This window comes from Ruditapes philippinarum, unplaced genomic scaffold (assembly GCF_026571515.1).
Source record: "Ruditapes philippinarum isolate M1 unplaced genomic scaffold, ASM2657151v2 ctg7348_1_1_1_1, whole genome shotgun sequence".
Classification (NCBI taxonomy): domain Eukaryota; kingdom Metazoa; phylum Mollusca; class Bivalvia; order Venerida; family Veneridae; genus Ruditapes; species Ruditapes philippinarum.
In genome coordinates, this window is record NW_026853969.1 from 96,790 (window position 1) to 122,119 (window position 25,330).

General features: G+C 32.0%; 2 protein-coding genes across 2 annotated transcripts; one reads left to right on the forward strand and one right to left on the reverse strand.

Moving 5' to 3' along the window:
- Positions 1–1,068: 1,068 nt before the first annotated feature.
- On the reverse strand, positions 1,069–13,126 carry LOC132738545 (dnaJ homolog subfamily C member 22-like). Its single transcript, XM_060726052.1, has 4 exons — positions 12,741–13,126; positions 4,547–4,663; positions 3,326–3,795; positions 1,069–1,912 (listed from the first exon to the last, which is right to left on the reverse strand). Exons 1-4 carry the CDS (start codon positions 13,012–13,014, stop codon positions 1,664–1,666), a joined length of 1,110 nt encoding a protein of 369 aa, XP_060582035.1. The 5' UTR covers positions 13,015–13,126; the 3' UTR covers positions 1,069–1,663.
- A 238-nt stretch (positions 13,127–13,364) lies between these two features.
- Positions 13,365–19,743, forward strand: LOC132738547 (dnaJ homolog subfamily C member 27-like). The gene is made up of 6 exons (XM_060726053.1): positions 13,365–13,533; positions 14,037–14,102; positions 15,218–15,290; positions 18,218–18,414; positions 18,780–18,853; positions 19,437–19,743. Exons 1-6 carry the CDS (start codon positions 13,465–13,467, stop codon positions 19,549–19,551), a joined length of 594 nt encoding a protein of 197 aa, XP_060582036.1. The 5' UTR covers positions 13,365–13,464; the 3' UTR covers positions 19,552–19,743.
- The last annotated feature ends 5,587 nt before the right edge of the window (positions 19,744–25,330 follow it).

The window sequence follows — 25,330 nt, forward strand, 5'->3', positions numbered from 1 at the left end:
ATTAGTCAAGCACAGATGGTGGCAAAGGCAGGTGGCCAGTTTTATCAGACCTCTGATCTATGTGGTGTAAAAAATCAGTGGATGTAGAAAATATATGCAATCATCAGGCATATTGGTTCCTTGATTTTATATAGATTAAAAGGGCAATATAAATGAGTTTATTTCAAGCACTGTTTTTTTTTTATTGTTTAAATATCTAAAATACACTAGGCCTAAATGTCTTAAAAATAACACTTGTAATTATTAAAAAATACACCTCTTTTTCTTGTTAGAATATCTTACTTCAGCAATATTAGGTCTGTAAGAAGTACAGTAGGTAAAAACATATAGATTTCAATGTCTGTTTCAAGTAAGAAAAAAAACAAGAGTATAATTATGCCTTGGGTGACTTTTATGTGAAATTTTTTTTCCTTGTGAGAAGAAATGACATGGAATTTCATTTCTGTCCATGGTAGCCTAGAAATCACTGATTGAATGCCATTTCTGCCCCAATTCCGCACAGAATCTGTGCCAAAATTGTTTACAGGTAATATACTTAATTGATAATCATTTTTTCTGCATCTTATTTAAAAAAAACATCTGTGTTGAATAATTAATAAGCAACATTTAAAAAAAAATCTTAATTGTTTGTGATTAAGGTCTAAGGTTATAGTATTTTAAATTCTGAGTATTTTGATACCCATTGTGTTAAAGCAAAGACTTACAAATCAACTTCAATAAATTTTATCAATTTTTCTCATGTTTTGTACTTAGTAATTTTTTCAGCTTTGCTCAGTTATAAAAGGTCTTGCAAAAGTTCTAAGTTTTCACTTATATCTAACATAGAAACTGGTTACTTCAAACTTCACCAGTATAAGGCACTTATAGGTGACTTATATGTGACTTACATGTTGGGGAAAAAATGGCCAAAAGTGACTTATATGTAGCATATACCTATAACTGACTTAGACATGTTTTTAGGTGATTTATAAGTGACTTATATGTAACTTATAGTTCTCTTATAGGTCAAGTATAAGTTGCATACAAGAAACATATAAGTCATTTAAAGTCATTTTGGTAAGGGTATATATATAATACAAACTAAACAGCAAACAATGTAGACGAGAATCAGATAGCACGTCAGTGTGCAGGTGTAACATTAAATAATGACCCTGTTGAAAAATGACCCAATGCATTGAAGAAAAAAAAACCCTGGGTCATTTTTCAATAATGAAAATTAACCATACTAACATGTCAACAATAATGAAACCATAATGAATTATTTGGTCTGTACATTAACAGTTTTCTCAGCTTTTCAAAGAATAAAGACTGCAGTATTGTTTACATACATGAAATACTTTTTGACTTGAGCACACTTTAAATATTGGCAGATCATCCGAAAGTGGAATATCTACAAAAATTCAGCAAATGTAATGGTTTCAGCAATAAGTAAAGGTTTAAGCTATAAGTCTATAATTAATTATACACTATACAATAATATAACTGATATTCTTTTCCTTCAAATTTCTTCATTTTTTTTTATGGTTTTAAATGTTTAAGACTGTAAGGTACATTAATATTTACAATGTAAAAATGATCAGATCAATAATCAATAAAAAAAAATATTTTTTTTGGGTAAATATTGTACAAAATTATGCAAAACAACTTTGGTAAAATAACAACACTAAAATTCAGTTCTTCTATGGTCTGTGTGTGGAGTTTTTGTAGAATCAGATTTCATATTTTTCTCCGCACGTCTTTTCCGCATATTGCTCAGTATGTCGCAGGCTTTCTGAATTTCTATGAATTTTTCCTGTGCGGCTAGTTTTTCTGCGGCTGTGTTGAATTTATCAGGATGATACTGTCGACTAAGTTTACGACATCTTGGCTGGATTTCATCAGGATGAGCAGTGACTCCGTCAAATCCTAACACCTGAATGTATAACACAAACATTCTAACAAGTCGAGACATGTTGATTTTTTGTAGCTTATTGTGAAGTTGCAGTACATGAGAATTGGGCACATGACAAATCAGCACATGAATATAACATTCTAGTGTTCTGTGGTTTACATCTTTTCTACGTGACATACCTCCTTTCCTTATTACAATGAAATTTTACTGGATTGTTATCCATCGCTGGTTTGTTTTTAGCAGAGAATGACCTGTGCATGTTCAAAGAGGGTACCATTTGAGCAGATTTCGCAAAGAGGGTACCGATAAGGATATGCACCGTGTGAATGTATAACTGTAGGACAACACAAAATATACTAAGGGTTTAAGAAAAGTAATTTTAGATTAAAGTTTTAATTTACATTTTATGTGCAATTAAGGACTGATTTTGCTGTATTTATCACCATATTTCTACTGTGTTTCTAATGTAGTAAGGGCTGTTTTGTCTTATTAATTTCAGCCTCTTTTTTGTAGTTAACATGGATTGCATGTAATCTATGCAATGTGTTAATTATTTCTTTGTTCACTTCACAATTGTTTTACTTATATACATTGAAAGTTTTCATGAATCTGGAGGCATGCTGCTTTAATAATCTCTAGAGCAACTTGTCTTTAACAACAACCAAAATATCTGTCCTAAACATGGTCTCTGTCTGTTACTTAACATGGTGTTGTCTAGGGTTGTCAAGGTTAGAGAATATGCTAATTATTTAAAGAGCAACGTAATAACAGTGTTAAAAGTTTAACTGACCGTACTAATAAAATCTTTAGATTTTCATCGTTAACTTTGTTTCTCTATGACAAGATATGCCATTTTGTTCATATTTTGTTGTACTCAAAAATGATTACAATACATATCCGATTATGAAGTAACTGTCTTCTGCTAGGGTCTTACTGTACTCGATCAGATAGGACAAAATACATTGTTGAGTACAACTAAAATATAAACAATTGTCATATCTTGTTATAAAAAAACTAAGGTAATATTTAAAATCAATTAAAAACTTTTTCGCCCCTTAGCCAAATACTAACCTCAGTTAGTGGTTATTGAATTTTCTAACATGGTTTTAGCTAAAAACCAACCGTACCCGTCTAAACGGATAAAAGTGACAGTCCTAGTGTTGTCCTACAGTTGTTGTACTGACTTTTATTTGAGCCGCGTCATGACGAAACCAACATAATTGGTTTGCGACCAGCATGGATCCAGACCAGCGCAGTCTGATCAGGATCCATGCTGTTTGCTGTCAGTTTCTCCACTTTTAATAGAGTTGGTAAGCGAACAGCATGGATCCTGATCAGACTGCGCGGATGCACAGGCTGGTCTGGATCCATGATGGTCGCAAACCCACTATGTTGGTTTTGTCGTAACGCGGCTCATTTTATTTTTCAACCTACCTTATAAGCATGGGCTTCTCCTGTAGGATCGAGATGTTCTACAAGTTGCTGGTAACACGTGTCCCAACCATTCACCTGACAAAACTCGTACAGGTCGTTCATAGTCTTCTTAAAATCTTTCCAGGCCGGAGATTCAAAAAAGTGACCAATAGCTTCGTAGATTGGAACCTGCATCCCGTCACTGGTCGTAACGTGCATGTTGAAACATATCACAGAGCCCCACAGTGTCATATATATACAGCCACATAAAGCTAATACTATTACACGCTTAATAAAGTTACAAACCCCTGTGGGCGTTTCTTTTTCAATGTCCCATTCTCTCTTATAATTTGCCATAAGCGAGGAAAATAGAGGCGCACAGATAACAGATGGGCTCTCTAATAAAAGCCAAGGTGTTGAAATGGCTGCTCCCAGAATACACCACTTAAATGACACCTTCTGAACTCCTATATTAGAAACTAGGCTAACACCTGTAATCATGAAAAAAATTACTACATAACAATTATACTATGTTGAGGTGGTACACATGAAACTAGTGACAAAACTCTCTTCATCTAACAAAAAACATCTATTACAATAAAAACATATCATAGAAACATAATACTATGATGAATTTAAAAAGTGTTTTCTGTAAAATGAGGTTTCACTTTTGAAAACTTTAATAAATTTACTTAATTAATACACTCTATTTTGTGTATAAACAGTTTCTGTATTTATATTGTTTCTTGCAGGTAATATTTCTTTTAAAAGAAACAACAAACTGTGATCTAAGTCCATCACAGGTAATATAAATTTAAAAATCTGCAACAAATGCAGTCATTGTGTTCATTATATCTCATTGTGTTCATCATATGTGATTGTGTTCATTATATGTCATTGTGCTCATTATATGTCATTGTGCTCATTATATGTCACTGTGTTCATTATATGTCATTGAGTTCATTATATGTTGTTGTGTTCATTTTACGTCATTGTGTTCAATAGATGTCATTGTGTTCATTTTATGTCATTGTGTTCAGTATATGTCATTGTGTTCATTATATGTCATTGTGTTCATTATATATAATATAAATGAGCACAGATTACTGCCATCATTATAGGTAATACAATTTATTTGTAGACAGAATAATGGATGCTCCACTAATTACAGAAATATCATTTTAAATACTGACAAAACTGTGCCGTTTTCATGTATAATATAACATAATATAGTCAACATACCTGTAGCTGCACCAATTACTGGTAATATAACTTTAAACATCTGATCCAAACCATACTCCATGTTGTCTAGAACAAATTCTGGTATAGCCAGTCTGAACAAGTAACTCATCATTGTCCCTGTTAGTAAAATAAAACAACAGTTTTTTTTCTTTCTACAAAATAAACAATGAAAAATTAAAGTCAAATAATCATGTCAATCATTGGTTGCTATATAAAGTAAATGGTTGCTAGGTAAAATCAATAGTTGCTATGGAAAATCAATTGTTGCTATGGAAGTCAATGCTTGCTGAGGGAAATCTATGGTTGCTATGAAAGTCACTGGTTGCTATGGGAAGTAAATGATTGCTACTAAAGCCACAGATTGCTAAGGAAAGCCAACGGTTGCTAAAAAAAAGTATAAATGGTTGATATAGGTCACTGACCATTATGCTATGAAAAGTAAAAGTTTACTAAGAAAGTCACTGGTTTCTCAGGAAAGTCAAATGTTGCTATGGAAAGTCAATGTTTGCTATGGAAAGTAAATGCAAGGTATGGAAAACATAGTCTGCCTGAAAATCAATGATCACTGGTTGCTATGGATGTAATGGTTAATATGGGAGTCACTGGTTGCTAAAGAAAGTTAATGGTTGCTATGGAAGCTATAGATTACTAATGACAATCAATGGATGCTATGGAAGTCCCTACTTAATGATAAGTAAATGATAACTGGGTTTAGTCATTTGTTATTATGGAAAACCTAACAAAAAAAATGAAAATTTAGAAAGTTAAAATGGTTGCTATTCAAAGTGAATGGTTCTTATAGAAGTTACCGTTGCTGATTAAGTCTCTTATTGCTAGGGAACTCAATGGTTGCTATGGTTGGATCAAAAGCCAAGGTTTTATGTCAAATAACAAAGCTCTAGCCCTTACTGGTTTTATATTGTCACTGTTTTTGCACTTTATACATATAGGATGAAAAACCTTCACCCACAGGCAAGGAAAAGTCAAACAAACTTTGAAAAGAAACACTAGGCAATGTTAAGTGCTTAATATCTTATAATTGTGCAGGTTCTGAATTTTTTTTCTTCAAATTTTACTAATTGTAACATATAAGGAATATCCATGGCCCCCAATCTCTGTAGGTCGGAGCCAATGTTCACCCATTTTTAGACTTTAATTTGAACAAACTTGGTATATGTCCACTATTAAATGCCATATATCTAAGCTTGATATATCTAAGCATGAATTACCTTTGTGGCTCTGAAAAAACTTTAATAATATACATATAAAGAAAACCCAGGACCTCCGTGCGACCAATTAAGAGGCAAGGGCTATAAGTGGTACAAACTTTGCCAAAATCCAATAGATAACATTTCATGCAATTTTATCTAAGTTTTTGGAGAAGAAAATTTTTGACGCCATAAACAAGGCATATTGCATGACGGACACAGAGTGATAGAAAAAGGTCATCTTTGAGCACTTTGTACTATGTGGCCTCAATCTTACAACACATAAGTAATGTAGAAATTAGGAAACTGTAGTTTACCATATTGCCTACATGATTGTATATATTCTATAGACACGCATTCATTTTAAACACATCTTCTTTGTAGTTATCTTATAAATATTACGAACATCTATGCAGCATTAACATTTAATTAATACAATGTCCAATGACTGTATTATAAATGAATATACAATTGTCATATATCTAACAACATGTTAGATTTTAATTATTTATAATTATCTGCACCTGTGTAAAAAATGAACCTGAACATCACATTTATGAATTGCTAATGGCAACACATAAATTACACTTCCCCTTTGGGTCATCAAACAGATGTGTTTTAATCACCATATTAATCAACATACAAAATTACCCCTAATATATATCTGAACAAATATATGGTTATGCTCAAATTAAATACATTGTTAACAAACAAGAAATAAGGTGTTATTATTGATATATCAGTGTTTATCGATATTGGTACCGTAATCCAATATTCAATGTATCATCAATATACTTGGCACTGAATCAATGACATCTCTAAAATCTGTCCAGGCTCTGTAACTGCCCACTGACCAGTAAACTCCAGTTTCACCTTGATTTCCCTACATGATCATATCCCACTTGGAACTGTCCAATGATCATGAACAGTTCCAACACAAGGGTTCAGAGATTATGTGTGCCAATTTAGCAGCTGTATTGTGGGGTGACTTGACTGTTTGTTTAGAATGTAAAATACCTGTATGGATATTTGAGTTTTTTTATAATGAGGAGAAAGTAACTGTGTAGCAGCCGACACAAAACTCATAAAATGGGCCAAAATGCCTTTTTTTTTAATAAAGGGCCGTAACTCAGCCAAAAATTATTCAACCAGAAAATCTGTCTAATATGCACCAGTACACTGACTACATTGTAACATGCCATTACACAGCCAAAAATTATTCAAAAACATGCATGTCAAGTACTTGATGTATGGATCAATCATGTAACACTTTATTCTAATTACAAGAAGTACAAGAGAAGCCTGTATAAATTTTAAAAATTAAAATAATATATAGAGGGACATAACTCTGACAAAAATCATTAATATGAAAATAACAACTATATGCACAACACGAATTGGTACTGATTATTCCTGTAAAGTTTGGATGGAATTGCACAAGTGGTTTTCAAGTAGTCCTGGAGACAAGTTTTATGATGGATGGACAGGTGGACAGATAGAGAAGTGATCCTTGTACAGTCTCGGCTACTATGTATCAGGTGACACAAAAATAGAACCTGGGAAAGTTCATTTAAGAAATTCAGCTAGTGACTTAAGTTATATAAACTAATGGCACTGACAAGTTGCCAGTGCTGCATACATACCAATGGTTAGGCTGATTATATAGTCTTGTTAAGTTTCTTCTGTGTAAATAATTACATGTACAACTTTATAATTTTATCAAAGTAGAATATGTAACTATGTAACCATTGGCCATTTTCATTTGTTTGTTTGTTGATTGGGTTTTACGTCACACCGACACAGTATAGGTAGCTTGATAATCTTCCGCACATGAAAGAATCCAAAGTCCCTGTCGGAATTTGAACTCACAGCGGTGAGGGGCAAGTGGTTTTAAGTCAACGACAGTTAAAGCCCCTGCCCTGCGGCGATAGTTAGACAATAAAATTTCCACTTGATGTTTGCACACTACAAGTCGGTGCAACTTCATGTACTTGGCACCATTATAAGAGACAATTTCCTAACAAATATTGAAGCAATAAAACAAATGTATGACTCGAGTATAAAGGCAAAATACATTGTAAACAGTGTTATTATCAATTATAAAATGATTAAGAAATTAATTAATTGACTGTCAAATGCTCAGTTATAATTGCTTCCGGTAAATTAACAGCAGCTGTTATATATTCATGTTCAGTACACACATTACATGTACAATCGAGTGGGGTTCCAGTGCTCAGCGCTTTTTTGTTAAAACATGTTTAACATAATTGGAAAATGAACACTCATCACTTTAAATAATACTATTAACACGTTTTTTTTAAAAAGAAGAAAATCTTGTTCATATTTATTTGGTAGCAAACATCTTAAATTGACAAGCAAATTTCTCTTTTAATTAGTAATTAATTGCCTTAGTTATATATTTGCTTTTAATATTCCCAGTTAATTTCAAAACGTCTACTAAGGCCAACATTTTTTTATAAAATGTTTTACGGGACCGCCGACCGTATTTTTAGAGAAAATCAAATAAAAATAAAAGTAAATTTAAGAACTTTTATTTTCATTTTGCCCGCCGACCTCTCTTACCCACTTCTGTCAAAATTAAAAGTTACTTGGTATGGAACACATTTTTCACTTTAGTTGTTAACGGTAGGACCTCGGAACTTGCTTAAAACAACTGACAAAAGTTAGGCCCTTTGATGTTTACATGAATGTTACAAAAGGCGTAACAAAAGGGAAGGGCAATAACTTTACAAGCTTGTAATAAATTTACACGTGTGAATATCACGCGACACCGGGTCACGGAAGTTCGCGTTTTCAATACAACTATGGCAATTTGAGTAATAAATATTAGAGCATTTAATCAAACATGATAGCCTGTAAAGCTGTTAGAAAGCACGACTGGTAATTAACATCCATTGCATAAGTTGATTTGAATAACCTTCACTGTCAGAACAGTTGTAAAAAATTAAATGGGCACGGGATCAAAGCCGTTGATCGACTTTGGTGTCAAAATGAAATATTACTCGATTTACCACGGACCAGGAGAATACTTCCACACATTAAAATTTAGACTCATGTATAGGTTTTATAAAGAAATATAAGTTGAATTTACCTAGACAGATTGAGAAAAACGAGTAACAAATGAGGTCTACTTACATGGTAGATTTATTGTAAGCAAATTGATAGTGAAAACTTTTATTATGAATCTTTGAAAACAATTGATTAATTTATTATACGAAAATAAATTCCCGAAAGTTGTTTGGGGGTCAGATTTTTGTTGTTGTCTTGTTGAAATACAAGGCTTGTTTATAATTGAATACAGTCATCTATAACATTTATTAAGTTAATATTAGTATCATGACAGCAGACAGGTAGTTGTGTGTTTTTAGAAGTTTTTTACTAGATCAATATCGAGAAAATTGGTCTTTTTTCAATGTAAGATAAAGAGCATAAGTCCTCTTTGACATTTCTGTAAAAACTGCCTATAATAAATTCTCAGCAGAAAACTCTGATTTTGTAACAATGTATGCCATTTGATTTTCTATTTACTGTCAATTGCTTTCATTTTACTAATCATTTGAAATACAAATAATTTTCAGAAATTGCAAAATTTTTTGCACATACAGAACTTACTCTCTTAAAAATAATTTGAAGTTGTTGATTCAATTTACCTTGTGAAACTGACATTGTACATTATTATGTTTGTACCACTCCCCCTGTGTGGTGTTGTGGATTAGAATCCTGTCAGGAAGTTAATTTGGATTCCCGTGAGGAAACTATCAGTAAGCTTATAATAGGTTGGTGGTTCTACCTGGTTGCAAGCTTGTGTCAGTAAAGCTTGAGAGTGGCAATACGACCTTGTTTGGATACTCTTTAAATGAAGGGACTAAACTTTGAATTTGGAGTTGTGTGGCATGTTTGCCCTAAATGTGAAAAGACAAAACTAATAGACACTAGATCAGCAGCTACTAAAAACAAAAGCAAAAGTGACTTTAAGCATTTTTTTCAATTATTTTGTTTAAAATTATGTCAAAAATACTTCAAAACTATAAAATCATTGATTTTATGAACAAAAAATCTGTTTTTGGAGTCTTAAAAAAATGTTTGAAAATAAAAATTTTTAACCTAATTTATCATTTTATTTTTATTTTGTGGTCGACTGATAAAAAAATTGAATTTTATTTTTATTTTTATTTATCCCCCCCGACCCAATTTTTTTTAAAAATGTCCCGTAAAACATTTAATAAAAAAATGTTGGCCTAAAGATAAATTAACTGATCTGAAATATTTGTTGTATGAAGATATAAATTATTGAAAAATTCATGTAATTAATCATAATTAAGCATATTCTGTCTGTATTGAATAACATTATGCACAAGACTTACTTAGTATTTCCCAGTGTCACCATGGGTGAGTTAACCATACCCATTCCCAATGGAAAAAATGCTTACTTTTTCCCAATTTTTCAAAAAAAATATTCCAAAGAGAACTTAAATTCTCAATATCAAAACTGACAAATTTGCTGGAGTTCATTCCAGAATGGTAACAGACAGAATCTGATGTTTCCACAAATTCCATTGTTTAATTTTAATGTATTTTTATGCTTTGAATGATAATTTGCACTGGTTTGAATAAATAAACAATCAATTTTAAAAGTACTAGCAAAAGATCATGCAGGAGGTTTCAAAAGGTACCAAATATTTTCCCCACTTAAGCAATTTTACTAGGCAAAAATTCGCAAACAAGGCAAGGTACTTTTCCTAAAATGGCCAGGAAAAGAACTGTAATTTAGATAAATACATGTAGTGATGTGATACATGTATATAGTCACAGCCACAGACACTGTGGAACTCCGATCTAAACAAATTAAAATCCAAATAAAATGTATTTTCTCAATCCCAGCACATATACCTTTCATATAATATATCAATGGAACTCAACCTCGGTATTTTTTAGCAGAAACATCCCTAATTCCCTTGATGTCGCCCCAGCCAGTGTTATATCCTCGGAACTAACTTGTTTCATGTACTACAACTATTACTTAAAATGTATATTTGTAAATCCCATCTAGTGATTTTTTCCCTATATTTTACAGCCGAATAAAGGCTGTTTCCCCTAGCCCAAAATAGGTATATTTTCCCCTAAAAATGCAATTTTTTTCCTGAAATGCCATGTGCACATTCTTCAGCAGAACAATGATGGCTGACTTAAATTGGTTAGTTGGTAAATTTAATTGAAGATGTTCCTTTGATTATATAGCCTCAGGTATGTATCATGCATGTTATATTGAACTGTCACATGTAAGTTGAAAATTTTAAAAAATGTGTGCATAAATTTCATTCTTAGTGAAATATGATTTCAAATTTTCCCCCTTTTCTGATTTATTGATCTATATTTTCCCCTTCAGAAAGCCACAGGTTGTTTAGAAAATTGAAAAATCATTGCCATCACATGTACTGGTAGTCAGACTATTCTCTCCCTTACCAGTTCCTCCCATGACGTCATTCGCTTGTACTTATCTAGTTCTGGCTTCCAAAACTTTATAAGCCGCTATTTAACATTTTTGTTTTTCATCTGATGCGGCATTACGTCATGTCATAGTATATTTATAAACGGGTACCCTAATGACCTTAAGCTAGTACTTATCATATTATATATCTGACATACTGGGAAGTCAAAGGCTGGGACCGCGAAGCGGACCCGGCAATGGACTACATGTGTATATTTAAAATGAAATCAAATAAAAAACAATTAAAAAGTATATACATGTAGTATTTTTACCTATCAATGACATTTCAGACTGTCAGTGCCACCATATTCAATGCAACTCAATGATAATAGGTGGGGTATTCCGATAATGGAACAATCACAACTTTTCGGATTCATACGGGGAAGTCAAAGACCGGGCCCGCGAAGCAGGTCCAGGCTTTGGCTTGCCCGGCTATAGACTACACGTGTATATTTAAAAGAAAATCAAATAAAAAACAATTAAAAAATATATAGAATTCTATACCTAGGCCATCCTTAAAAAAATGTTTGTTTGCAGTAACCCGACCCAGAATTTTCAAGGTGGGTAGGTAGGTCGATTTTTTTTTTTTTTAAATTTTTTTTATTATACTGTACTCCCAAATAAACATGGAATTTCAAAATGCTGGACAATAAATGCTCTGATAATCTGGTAACAATTAATAAACTGATAAATGAATTCTAATTTAATAAGAACTACATTTTATTTCTTCTATTAACCTTTAAAAGAACAAAAACAAAGCACAAGGCATAATTTTCTGATTCAAAAAAAATAATTTCTTATCTTGACCATGAAAAAAATTTTGAGTAGGGGCAAATTTTGTGAGTCGGTCGCGTTACTGCAAACAAACATTTTTTTAAGGATGGCCCTATCAAAGAAATTTTCAGTGTCAGCTCTAGTCGGGCGCCACCATTTACAATATAACTCAATGATAATAGGCGGGTTATTCCGATAACGGAACAAAATCTCAACTTTTCGGATTAATAATAATCGTTGAGGGTTCCGAATGAAAACGGAAGCGGTGCATGTAATACCGAATGACACCTTTAAAACGGAAAAAATGAAAGGATTTTTTTAACGACTTCCACGTTAATAAGCTTTGCTTAATTTCATATTATTAATCGTCGAGTGTTCCGAGTGAAAACGGCTGTGTTGTATAAAATACCGAATGACACCTTGAAAACACCTTGAAAACGGAAAAATGAACTTTTTTTAACTGACTTCTCTGTTCATAGGCTTTGCCTAATTTCTTATAAAAAACTTAATATACGGTTAGCAGTTTTGAAAAACATCTTCATATTTCAAAACAGCTTATACTAAGTTTTTATGATATATATTATAAGTACCTGTCATGGGATTGACAAATATATGAAATGGGTTTTGAATTTGAGGCGTTTTGAGCTCAACACACAAAGTGTCTGTGCCCATGGCAGTAAAACATCTAGAATCAATATTTTACCAATCAGCATTTGACCAGCGAACCTCGCAAGTTTCCACGGTGGTTGTGGATGTTTTGCTCTCCTTGCCTGGAATATGGCCCGGACTCTTTGGTCTTTATTTGCCTCATAAAGATATTCGGGAAGTCTCCACAAGTCACGTATCCATCCGAGAAATAATCCACCTAAAGACATCCACCACACCAACGCTTGTTTATCTCTACCAAGATAAAAATGATGCAGTCCCAACGGTCCACCTAGCACCCAGCATATATACGCAACAATAATATTCGCCATGATACTTCTGACAAACTTGTTTACCACGCGTCCGATAATGAAACAATTCAATTAGGAGCTATCAGGATGTTTATCTAATTTGCATTGCGCATGCTCAGAGTGTCAAAATTGGAAATTTGGATTCTATTTTTAGAAACACGACGTGTAAAGAATTAGTTTCGAATCTTATATTTATTCCTGCATGTAGGCTACTTTGTTTAATTAACTAAAACTTTAAGTGTAATACATTCAGTCAGTATTGTTTCATTTGTGTCTCTGTACCCCCATTTAAATATCCCGTGTCTTGTAAATGCAGTGCTACGGCTTAAGTTGGGTAGTGGATAAAAATAGATTTGAGTTTTCCCAATACCACAATGCAATGTTTTGTTTACAGTTGTGCAGCAACAGAAAACGTGTATCTGTCAGTTGTAAAATGAGTTGAAATTTAGTTTATTGTAAACAAGAAAGTCAATGGATCGACAGAGATTTCATTTAGCAAAAAATCCACAAGATGCAGTTGATAACCTCATCTGGATAAAGGTAAGATAATTGCATGTTAAACTTGTTTTTTGGAATAATTTGACACCATGCAGCTTTGTACATGTAGATATAGATACCAAAATATTTTTTGACCATGTGGAAAATAATACTACAAAACAATAACATTTGCTTTTCAAAACGTTTATTTTTGTGTGTTCACTCAGAATTATTTATAAATGAATTAACAACTGCAATTGGAAGATAGATATATATATCGGCTTTACAAAAACAAGATTAAATATAAGCTTTAAGCTTTGATGCATATAAATGTTATATAGTCCAAAATTATAATATGTATGACAAGCCTACTACTTCGCTTTGCTTTACTACACAGCAAAGCCTTATTAATAGCACTAATAATAGGCTATGTTTATCATTTCAAAGACATTAATTAGACATTGTTTCATTGTTTCACTTAGCAAGTTTAAATATCGTTAATTATAATAGTTTATGTTTAAATATGTAATTTGTATGTATTTTAAAACAGTATTTTTCTGTTAAAGGTCGTTGGTATTGGTAATGCAGGAGTTGGGAAAACATGTCTGATCAAACATTTCTGTGAGAGTAAGGTAAATTAATTTTATTAAAATCAAATGTTATATTTCCATGCCTATAATATGATACATGTACATAATTTCATACAGTCCTTTCATCATCATCATCATCATCATCATCATCATCATCATCATCATAATCATCATCATCATCATCATCATCATCATCACCATTAACCCCTTCACATCATCCTCGTGGTTGTTCTTTTGTTGATGTTAATCATCTTTAAATTGTAAAGCAATGTAGAAAAACATTTCATTATTTAACCATGTTGTTACAGTAAAATACCTTTTTTAAAATTAGAAAGTATTAAAGTATTCTCTTGTGACATGATATTGTTAGAAACAAGTAAAGAAAGAGAAATGTCAACGCTGGAATATAAACTTAAACGAGCATTTTGAAATGGTCATTATGAAGACAATTTTTGTTGAAAGTTAATGAATTCCGAGTGATAATAAAAAGAAAACATTGAAAAAATTAATTATAAGTCATGATGAAACTGTGCAATCAGATTTCAGATTTTACTAGATTAAATGTTAAATTTACGGGGGGGGGGGGGGGGGTTGTCCCAAGAAATCGGGGACTGTTTAGATTTTGAAGGATAAATGTAACGTAGTGCGAAAGAAATTGAAATGGGCTAATCCTAATAGATCAGTTGCAGTTAATGCTGCACTTGCAGCAGCGGGGTACCCACTTACCAAACACATTTTAACTATTAACAATTCTAGTAACAGTATTGTACTATGGTATGCATGATGTGAGCATAGTTTTCGAATCTAGCACCACTGAGAAACGACTTCCTTCTAAGGGAGAAAAAAAACCCGGAAAAGTCTAACGGCGCTCAGCCCGGCGAGTAGGGGAGACGAATGGCTCTCCCGAACTCAGACACGTTAATCCCCAATTGCATTGAAATGTGTTGTTGTCGGGATGTTGCTTCGTGAGTAATACGTCTTCGGCCGCTTCTTCCGTGGAGCTTCTATCCAATCACGGCACGTACTGGGTCTGCAAACCAAACACGCCCATAGTAGTTAATATCATTAGAAATACGAAATGTAGTGAATGTTAATATTTCTCGTATTGCTGAAAATGAAATATGAATATTACGGAATTATGTTGTTTGTATTTTCAGTTCAGTGGAGGGTATCAACCTACTGTAGGTGTTGATTATGGATTTAAAATTCAAAACGTAAAAGGGTATGAGTGTAAGTACTAATTTACAAATATAAATATCTATGTTTTAATTATAGTTTGAACATTATAATTATGTTGTATCATAGTTTGGGGACCTTTCTGTTGAAAATGTGTCAGAGTAAAATCGTATACATATACATGTACATGCACAGTGCGTTAACAGGAGTGCACGTATGAGTTACCCGCACTCAAGAGCATGCCCGTTAATTGGCTCATTTTTGCTGGGGCTTACATATTGAGACGGCAGAGAAAGAGAAAGCGACAGAAATATCATATTCAGATGTTCGTTAATTGGTTCCTTTTTCCAGGGGTTTCATATTGTGACAACAGGGAACGTGTTTTTATGTTTGACTATGATACAAAAGAGAAATAACATCAAAACACTCGGCAATCTGATTAATACTCGTGGGGCTACTACGATGAATATGAGACCATGTCTAAGATTTCAAGATTTTTCAGTTTTTTATTTCAAAAGACATAAACATTTTACAATATCCGTCGCCACGGCACAAACGACATGACGGTCACATTCGAATTATTTATACAGCAACGATATCTTACAGAAGGCATACAACAATGATCTTATACTTGTAAGGCATACAGCAATGATATTATACTTGTAAGGCATACAACAATGATCTTATACTTGTAAGACATACAAAAGTTATCTTATAATTGTAAGGCAATCAACAATGATATTTTACTTGTAAAATATTATACGTCAATTATCTTGTACTTGTAAGACATACAACATTGATATTTTACTTTTTAGACATACAACACAATGATCTTATACTTTTAAGGCATACAACAATGATCTTATACTTTTAAGGCATACAATAATGATCTTATACTTGTTAGACATACAACAATTATCTAATATATATAAGACATACAACAGTGATCCTATACTTGTAAGGCATACAACAGTGAGTTTATACTTGTAAGACATACAACAGTGATCTTATACTTGTAAGACATACGGCAATGATCATATATTTGTAAGACATACAACACTTATTCTATACTTAAAAGGCATACAACAATGATCTAATACATGTAAGACATACAACAATTATCATATACTTGTAAGACATACAACAATGATCATATACTTGTAAGACATACAACAATAATCCTATACTTGTAAGACATACAACAATGATCTTATACTTGTAAAACATACGACAATGATCATATATTTGTAAGACATACAACAATTATTCTATACTTAAAAGGCATACAACAATGATCTTATACATGTAAGACATACAACAATTATCCTATACTTGTAAGACATACAACAATGATCATATACTTGTAAGACATACAACAATAATCCTATACTTGTAAGACATACAACAATGATCTTATACTTGTAAGACATACGACAATGATCATATATTTGTATGACATACAACATTGATGTTTTCTTGTTAGACATACAACAATGATCTTATACTTGTAAGGCATACAACAATGATCTTGTACTTGTAAGACATACAACTATTATCCTATACTTGTAAGACGAACAACAGTTATCTTATAATTGTAGGGCATACAACAATGACCTGATACATGTAAGTCATACAACAGTTATATTATACTTGTAAGATATACAACAACGATCTTATATATGTAAGACATACAACAATGATCTTACACACGTAAGACATACAAAAATGATCTGATACTGGTAAGACATACAACAGTGATATTTTACTTGTAAGTCATACAACAATGATTTTACACTTGTAAGACATACAACAATGATTATATACTTGTAAGGCATGCAACAATGATCTTACACTTGTAAGACATACAACAATGATATTATACATATCAGGCATACACCAATGATCTTGTACTTGTAAGACATACAACAATGATTATATACTTGTAACTCATAACAATGATCTTACACTTTTAAGACATACAACAATGATATTATACATATAAGGCACACAACAATGATCTTGTACTTGTGAGACATACAACAATGATTATATACTTGTAAGACATACAATAATGATCCCATACTTGTAAGACATACAACAGTGATCTTATACTTTTAAGGAATACAACAATGATCTAATACTTGTAAGGCATACAACAGTGATATTTTACTTGTGAGACATACAATAATGATCTTATTATTGTAAGGCATAAAAGAATGATCTTATACATGTAAGGCATACAACAGTTATCTTATACTTGTAAGGAATGCAAAAATGGTCATATACATGTAAGACATACAACAATGATCTTACACTTGTGAGACATACAACAATAATCTTATACTTGTAAGACAAACAGCAACGATCTTAAAGAAGGCATACAACAATGATCTTATACTTGTTATGCATAAAACAATGATCTTATACTTGTAAGACATACAAAAGGTACCTTATACTTGTGAGGCATACAACAGTGATATTTTACTTGTAAGACAAACGTCAATGATCTTATACATGTACTTGTAAGACACACAACATTGATTTCTTTTGTTAGACATACAACAATGATCTTATACATGTACTTGTAAGGCATACAACAACGATATTATACATATAAGACATACAACAATGATAGTATACATATAAGGCATACAACAATGATCTTATTCTTGTAAGACATACAACAATGATAGTATACATATAAGGCATTCAACAATGATCTTTTACATTTAAGACATACAACAATGATCTCATACTTGTTAGACAAACAACAGTGATATTAAGCTTTTAAGGCATACAACAGTGATCTTATACTTGTAAGGCATACATTAGTGATCTTATATTTGTAAGATATACAACAGTGATCATATACTTTTAAGGCATACAACATTGATTTTATACAAAAAGCTTTTTATCTGAAATTTCAATCATTCTGAAAGAATTTCTGATTATAATAAAACTTTTTTTTCTACAATTTTTAGTGCGAGTTCATCTTTGGGACTTATCAGGAGCACCCGAGTATATCGACGTAAGGAATGAGTTGTACGGACAGACGGACGCCGTATTTTTAGTGTTTGATGTCACCAACCAAGCCTCATTTGAAAGCCTAGAAACATGGATAAAAGAGGTCAATAAGTACAGTGGTGGTGTCCAGGAAATTGTTCTTGTTGCTAACAAGGTATGGTTACGTGATTTAAACCATTTTGTTATGTCTTCGAGTGGTTGGTGTTTTGGGTTTTTAGAAAACATTTAAGACATTTAAAGCTTTCAGGACAATCGATTAAATTTTTATAATTTTATCTTTGGTTACGTATTTTTCTTTCGTTAGTTTGAGTGGTAAACTGTTTTTATCAAGTTCTTGTTGATGTTGAGGTATTTATCATTTTCACTTTATTTTTTATAAACGTGTTTTTAGGCCAATGAATGTAGTTTAAAATCGTTACATAGATTCGTGTCCATATTGTCATACGTTTAATCTTGCATGTAAGAAAAGTATCAAGTTATTTCATCTGGTTTATGTTTGGATGTTTCTTTCTTTTAAAGGTAGACACAAAGTCAGGGAAAAGATTAATTTCTACACAAGAGGCGAAGAAATGGGCTGCTAGTCATAAAATAAAGTAAGCTTGCTATATACTTACTGTATATCCTTGTACATATATTATATAACGATATTTCGGAGTGTAGGACAAAAGACAAAAGCCCCCCCCCCCCCCCGGACAAAAGCCCCCCGTCTAAAAATGACAAGATTCATTCTGAATATATTGTGTGACATTCAGTATATTTTGTGTGACATCCAATACTTATATATGGTGTGACATTCTTTATACATTTTGTGACATTCTGTATATATTGTATGACATTTAATAATGCATTGTGAGATATTTAGTATATATTGTGTGGCATTATGTATAGCGGTAAATTGTGTAATACATTGTATATTGTGATATATTTTGTGACATTCAGTATATATTGTGTGACATTCAGTATTGTGTGACAACAAATAATACATTGTTTAACATTCAGTGTATATTTTAATGACACTGGGTAAAAAATAATGTAAACAATGATTGTTTTACATGCCTGAAGTTCAGTACATCGTAATTTCTGATTTTATCGTTGTATTATATTATTTTTTATAAAAAAAATGATGGTTTTGTTTCCAATTATATATTTTCATTTTCTTATTTATATATTTTTCAGTTTGTACGAGGCGAGTGCTGCTACAGGTGATGGTGTTCATAAATTATTTGATGAATTATTAAACAATGCTGTCAATAAACGGAAACAAGCCGGACTTCTTCCTAAAAATTTGTAGTACATGTATATACTTGAAGGATTTAACACAAAGATGACTGGCGTCAATATTGAATTGTATCGCAGTATTGTATGTATTGTATTGTATTGCAGTATTGTATTGTATGGCAAATTGTTTTGTATCGCAACAGGGATGTAAATACATATATTAGCTTGATGACAATTTTGAAAATCTTACGATATATATAAAAGGTTTGTTTGCTGCAATCAAAGTGATGAAAAATGCACCAAAAAATGAATAGCTCATATAAAAAATTTTTAATTTCTTTTTCAAATTAAAGGATAAAAAAAATTCAAAAAACTTTAAAAAAATATTTTCGGGATTTCTTTGAGATTTTAAAAATATAGTCAAAAATGGCTCCGTTACTTATCGGAACTCAAATGAAGCCGAAAAAATGGAAAAATATCCATTTGAATTTCTTAAAAACAAATCAAATTCATACCCAGAATGTTATTGAAAATAGCATTTATGTGCGATTCTTTGCCCAGATTTTGGTCCAATTAAACTTCAAGATCACTTATTTTCTTATACAAATTTACGGTTTCACCCTAACTACTTTCATGTCATCCGGTACAATTTTTTCTAAACAGAACATTAATAGAAATTTAAGAAAAGAAGCTGCATCTTTTAAAAATTTGACAGGAACTTCTTCTAAACCATTACCTTTTTCTGAGATTTGGTTTTGTTTGTTTCATTTTTACGACTTTTCCCAACAGTATTTCAGTCAAATAGGCGGGTAGTTTCCTAACCATCGTTCCTGGAGAGTTACATCAGTACTAGACTACCTTCCTCCGCGCTAAACTACCAAAGCATCTCCCGGGGCTTTTCAGAGTGTAAAGTTTATATTCTTAAGTTCTTTGAATACAAATTACTCAAACACATGCTTTAAGTAGAACTTATTCTTCTATATATTTCTGAATATGACTGTTCCTCAAGAAAGGCAGACTAATAATGTTGGACTATTTCTCAAGAATGGCAGACTCATAATGTTGGACTATTTCTCAAGAAAGGAAAAGCAATAATGTTTGACTATTTCTCAAGAAAAGGAGACAAATAATGTTTGACTATTGGAAGATGGACCAATGATGTAGAATGTAGAGCTATTCCTCAAGAGGGGGAGTTCAATAATGTTGGAATCTCAAGGAAGGGAGGGTAAAATGTTTGAAATTTTCTCAAGAATGGTTATAATCAAGGACTGTTCCTCAAGAAAAAGATAGTAATAATAGAGGACAATTTCTTAAGGAAGGGAGAGCAATTATGTAGGACTATTTCTCAAGAAAGGAAGAACAAAAATGTTGGACTATTTCTCAAGTAAGGGAGAGTAAAACTGTTGGACTATTTCCCAAGGAAGGGAGAAAAATTATGTAGGACCGATTTAACTGAAAGATCGAGACACACACATGCATTCCTCAGATGAATTCCAGTTGTAACAATAGTCAAAACGAGGTAAAATATAGGCGTTGTAAAATATTTCTTTAATTTCAATGTATAACAAGAAGTTTCTTTAAAAAAAGATACTTGTTCCACGTAAAACTGGATACTTGTTCAATACATATAGAAATGTTAGCAATGCTTGCATAACAATGAAATTATAATTTCTTGTAGGGTTATTATAAAAAAACGTGAACTTTTTGAGGTGCTTGTGTTTCTAAACGAACCGGTCGTGTTTCGGTAAGTGCACTCAATTCCAAATGACATTACCTACGCATTTAAGTAGGGAATTCTTTTTGCAAATACTTGATTAATATGCAAAATCTGATATAAAAATATAAACATTATATCATTGAATACAATGATCATATATTAGATACTTATTAAACATCAGTGTACTGAGTGTACTGAGTGTACCTGATATGTTTGGATTTTTTTCTCGAAATGTTCATGTACATCAGAAAACTTACAGGATCGCGAACGCTGTTGGTGGTCTCAGAATCTTTTGTGCAAAATTTATAACTGTGTTAGTTCCTGTGTAAAATAAACTCAGTAAAATCTTATATAAAATAAACTTTTCTCAAGAAAATATTATGAGATCTTAGCTCAGGTTAAAATGATTGAGTTAAACAGAAGTTATATATCTGAGCAATTTAACTAGAACATTAAAGGGCTATCCTGTAGGCTTTTTAACTAACCTTTTTATCTCAATTTAGTTTAAAAGATGAGGGACTTTCACAGCTTGTGACTGGAACAATGTTTTTTTCATGTGTCTTTCCGGAACAAAACTGTACATGTGAAATAATATGTATGGATATATTTATCAAAAGAAGAAAAATGTTTAAACATTGACACTGAATATACAATTAAATTACCATTGAAATACCATGCCAAATAAGTATTTAAGTATATTGTTAAGATCTTTTTAAATCAATAAATATATATCGTAATGGATATTCATTCTATATATTGTTATTGATAATCTATACTTTCTGATATTGTATGGTTTTGGCAGCTACTCAACCTGGTTATAAAAATGTGTTCGATTACTTAAAAAATATTTGCCCTCTCCCGTCTGCGCCATTATACGAGTAAGTATCACCCTTCTATACCTTGCTTTTATGTTAGAATTGATTTTTTCATGCCTCAATAAACTATTGAAAAACATTATGGCATTGTAGTATCTAAACTGTTTTTCCGTTGTAATCCTATATGATGGTATAGCGATAAACAGAATATTGACATGCGTCTTTGTTTTGTATTTAACAATGTATCTCATTATTTTACAATATATTTTATTTCACAGTATTTTTATTTTAAATTGAAGATACAAATTTTATTGATCAGTACAAATTTCTCTCATTTATGTTCAGAGTTTAAGTCTAGAGATCTCTCTCTCTCTCTCTCTCCCTCTCTCTCTCTCTCTCTCTCTCTCTCTCTCTCTCTCTCTCTCTATATATATACATATATATATATACATATATATATGTTTGTGTTGAAAAGTAAACAAGGTTATACAAGGGATGTCCTTTGAAGGCATTGAAATCTGCAGACATAGTTAGATAACGTTGTTTTGTGTTTATGATAGAAGAAGAAAAAGCAAATTCATTACACTTGTTGCACGCGTGTAAAACTTTATATTCTATTAAATGTTTAAGATACTACCACTAACAAACTTGAGGGGCGTATAAATGGATGCGCTTCTCAGTCAGTCCAATAAAATAAATACAAATTTTATTCCGCCTATAAAATATGCCTATATGTACCAGTAACATTCATCTTTAAAACCATTATTGAAAATAATGTCATTCTGTCAAGAGCCAACTAAATGTTTTACTAGTAATGCCACCAAATTATTAATTTCCCATTTTAAGTACATACAATCCATACCTTCCTCTACTGTGTTTTAAATAAACTTTAAGTTTAAAATAACACGTAAATAGATACAATCTGAATAATTAAGTAACTTAAATAACATTTTAAAAAAAAAAATTCTTCCGTTTCATTACAGTTTACAGTTTGTATAACTAATATAGAGTGCGTTATTGTCCGGGTTAAAAGGATCTGGTTTAAAGTCAAGAAACCCGATAGGCCTTGAGGATTAATTACATAACATTCGAACATAATTTTACTAACTATATGCAAGAAACTTTGATATTTATTTCTATTCTTGACCAATTTATTTTCAAAACGTCTTTTGGTTTATTGACGTCACGTCATATGTGTTAGCGTTCATTTTAAGGCTAGTATATAAGACGTGTACGTAATAATACGTATCATCTGTCCGGAAAAGAGTGAAACGTGTTAGATTCAATTTAAACATGACACGTAGCATAGAATATATAGATAAATATAAAATTCAAGGCTCGCCGAATACATTTGTAAGTGTCTATAACGTGTTATTTATGCATGATATAAAAAGCCATTAATATATATCAGTGAATTATCTGTATTATTATATTTGGCTTTGTTAATCTATTTATCAATAGAGTACATGTATAAAAGAAACTGTTGCATATAACGTCCTAAATTTATGTCTGCTTCTGAGAACATTTGTTATCCAGTTCTTTATCATATAATTTTATTTAGTTTCAGAACAATTAATTGCATTATTGTGTGTTTTTTATGTGTGATGGTATTTTATTTCTCATCATGAAAGATGTAGTTGAAGGACATTTTTGTTTGTTGTTTGGTTTTACGCCGCGCCAACGCATTTTATGTCTTATGGCGACATTCCAGCTTCAAGCGGTAAAAGAAGAGTTGCCCTTCAGTGTATCATTTCAGGCACAAGCGGGCACTTGAGTAGACCCATCGATGCTCCGTACCTGACTGGATAGCTTCCTGACATGAAACACAAAAGTTCTCTGGCGGGATTCGCGCCTATATCGACGAGGAACAATTAAGTGATTTGGGGCAAACTACCTTTATCACTTGGCCAAGGACGGCCCCTTGTTTAGTCACAAATGTTACAGTCGATCAGTTAAAGCAAATATAACATTCGCGTAAAACCCTTTACAAAGTATTTTACGAAGATGCGTTAAGTAAGTTTATACGTGTTTATGTTTAAATACTTTTGGCGTCTACGGTTCTGATTTAAAGTAGCTTAAATCATAATAATGATTTTAAAGGGATTATCATTTATTGCTCAATGAAATTAATTTTACACGGTTTCATTACTTGAAAGGTTAAATAAACCATATCAAATACGACTACTGCAATAAACCTTTAAATGTATACGTCTAAACCTGTAAACCTGTAGCAAAGAACTTGTTCTATCTTGATAATGTGTCATATAACACGGTTGGATGTCTATTGTAGGTGTTCTCAAGACGACATTCAAACAGGAAGAGAAAATATGAACTCTTTTTATGCAAAATAATAATCGACAGGTTTAAAATTAATGAACAATTAGTTTTCACTTGTGTTTAAATGTGTCAATTATAATAAAATAATAAAATGGCGGAACAAGTAAGTGGAAAAAGAAAACCAAAAGAAAGAATTGGAAAATCTGCATCACGTGAAAAGGGAATAAAAAGCTCAGTGGCGTCTGTTTATTTAAGTTCTGAGGAGGTAACATTAAGTGACAAGAAGTCAGGGTTGTCATCAGTTTACAAAAGTTCGGAGGAATATTACGAGTGTGATCCTTGTATAACTGTCGGAGATCATGCCGAGGCTGAGGGGTTTTGTACTGATTGTAACGAATATCTTTGCAGTACGTGCTTTCGTAGTCATTCAAGAAGCAGATTATCAAAACATCACGTTTTGCTGAGCAAAGATGACATGCCGAGAAAATCTCCTAAATTTTGCAATCCGTGTAAAGTTGTTGGTGACGAAATCAAGGCAGTCGGTTTCTGTGAAGATTGCTGCGACTTTCTTTGTAGCGATTGTTTCAAAGGCCATCCTAGAAATAAATTTACGAGGCATCACGTGATTGTTGAGGAAGGTGCTGATGTTATATCTTCTATTTCTAAAATGAAGGTAACAGAAAATATGACCAGCGGAGTAAACACGAGCGAAGAATATACTTTCATCCAAGATATCAACGTTAAGTCAGATTCTGACGAAAAGGACTGCTATATTACACGCATGACGTTAGTCTCTGACAATGAACTTGTTCTATGTGATTATAACAATCAATGCTTAAAACTCGTTGATATCAATAAGAACATAATTAAAGACGTTTTAGCATTAAAAGCTAAGGCAAGTGGAATTACAACGATATCAAATGGCCAGATAGCTGTTATATTAGCCAACTGTTGTAAGATAAAGCTAGTAAAAATTCGTAAAAAACTGACGCTAAGTCGTTCAATAAAAACAAATCGTAACTGTGTAGATGTGAAGATGATCA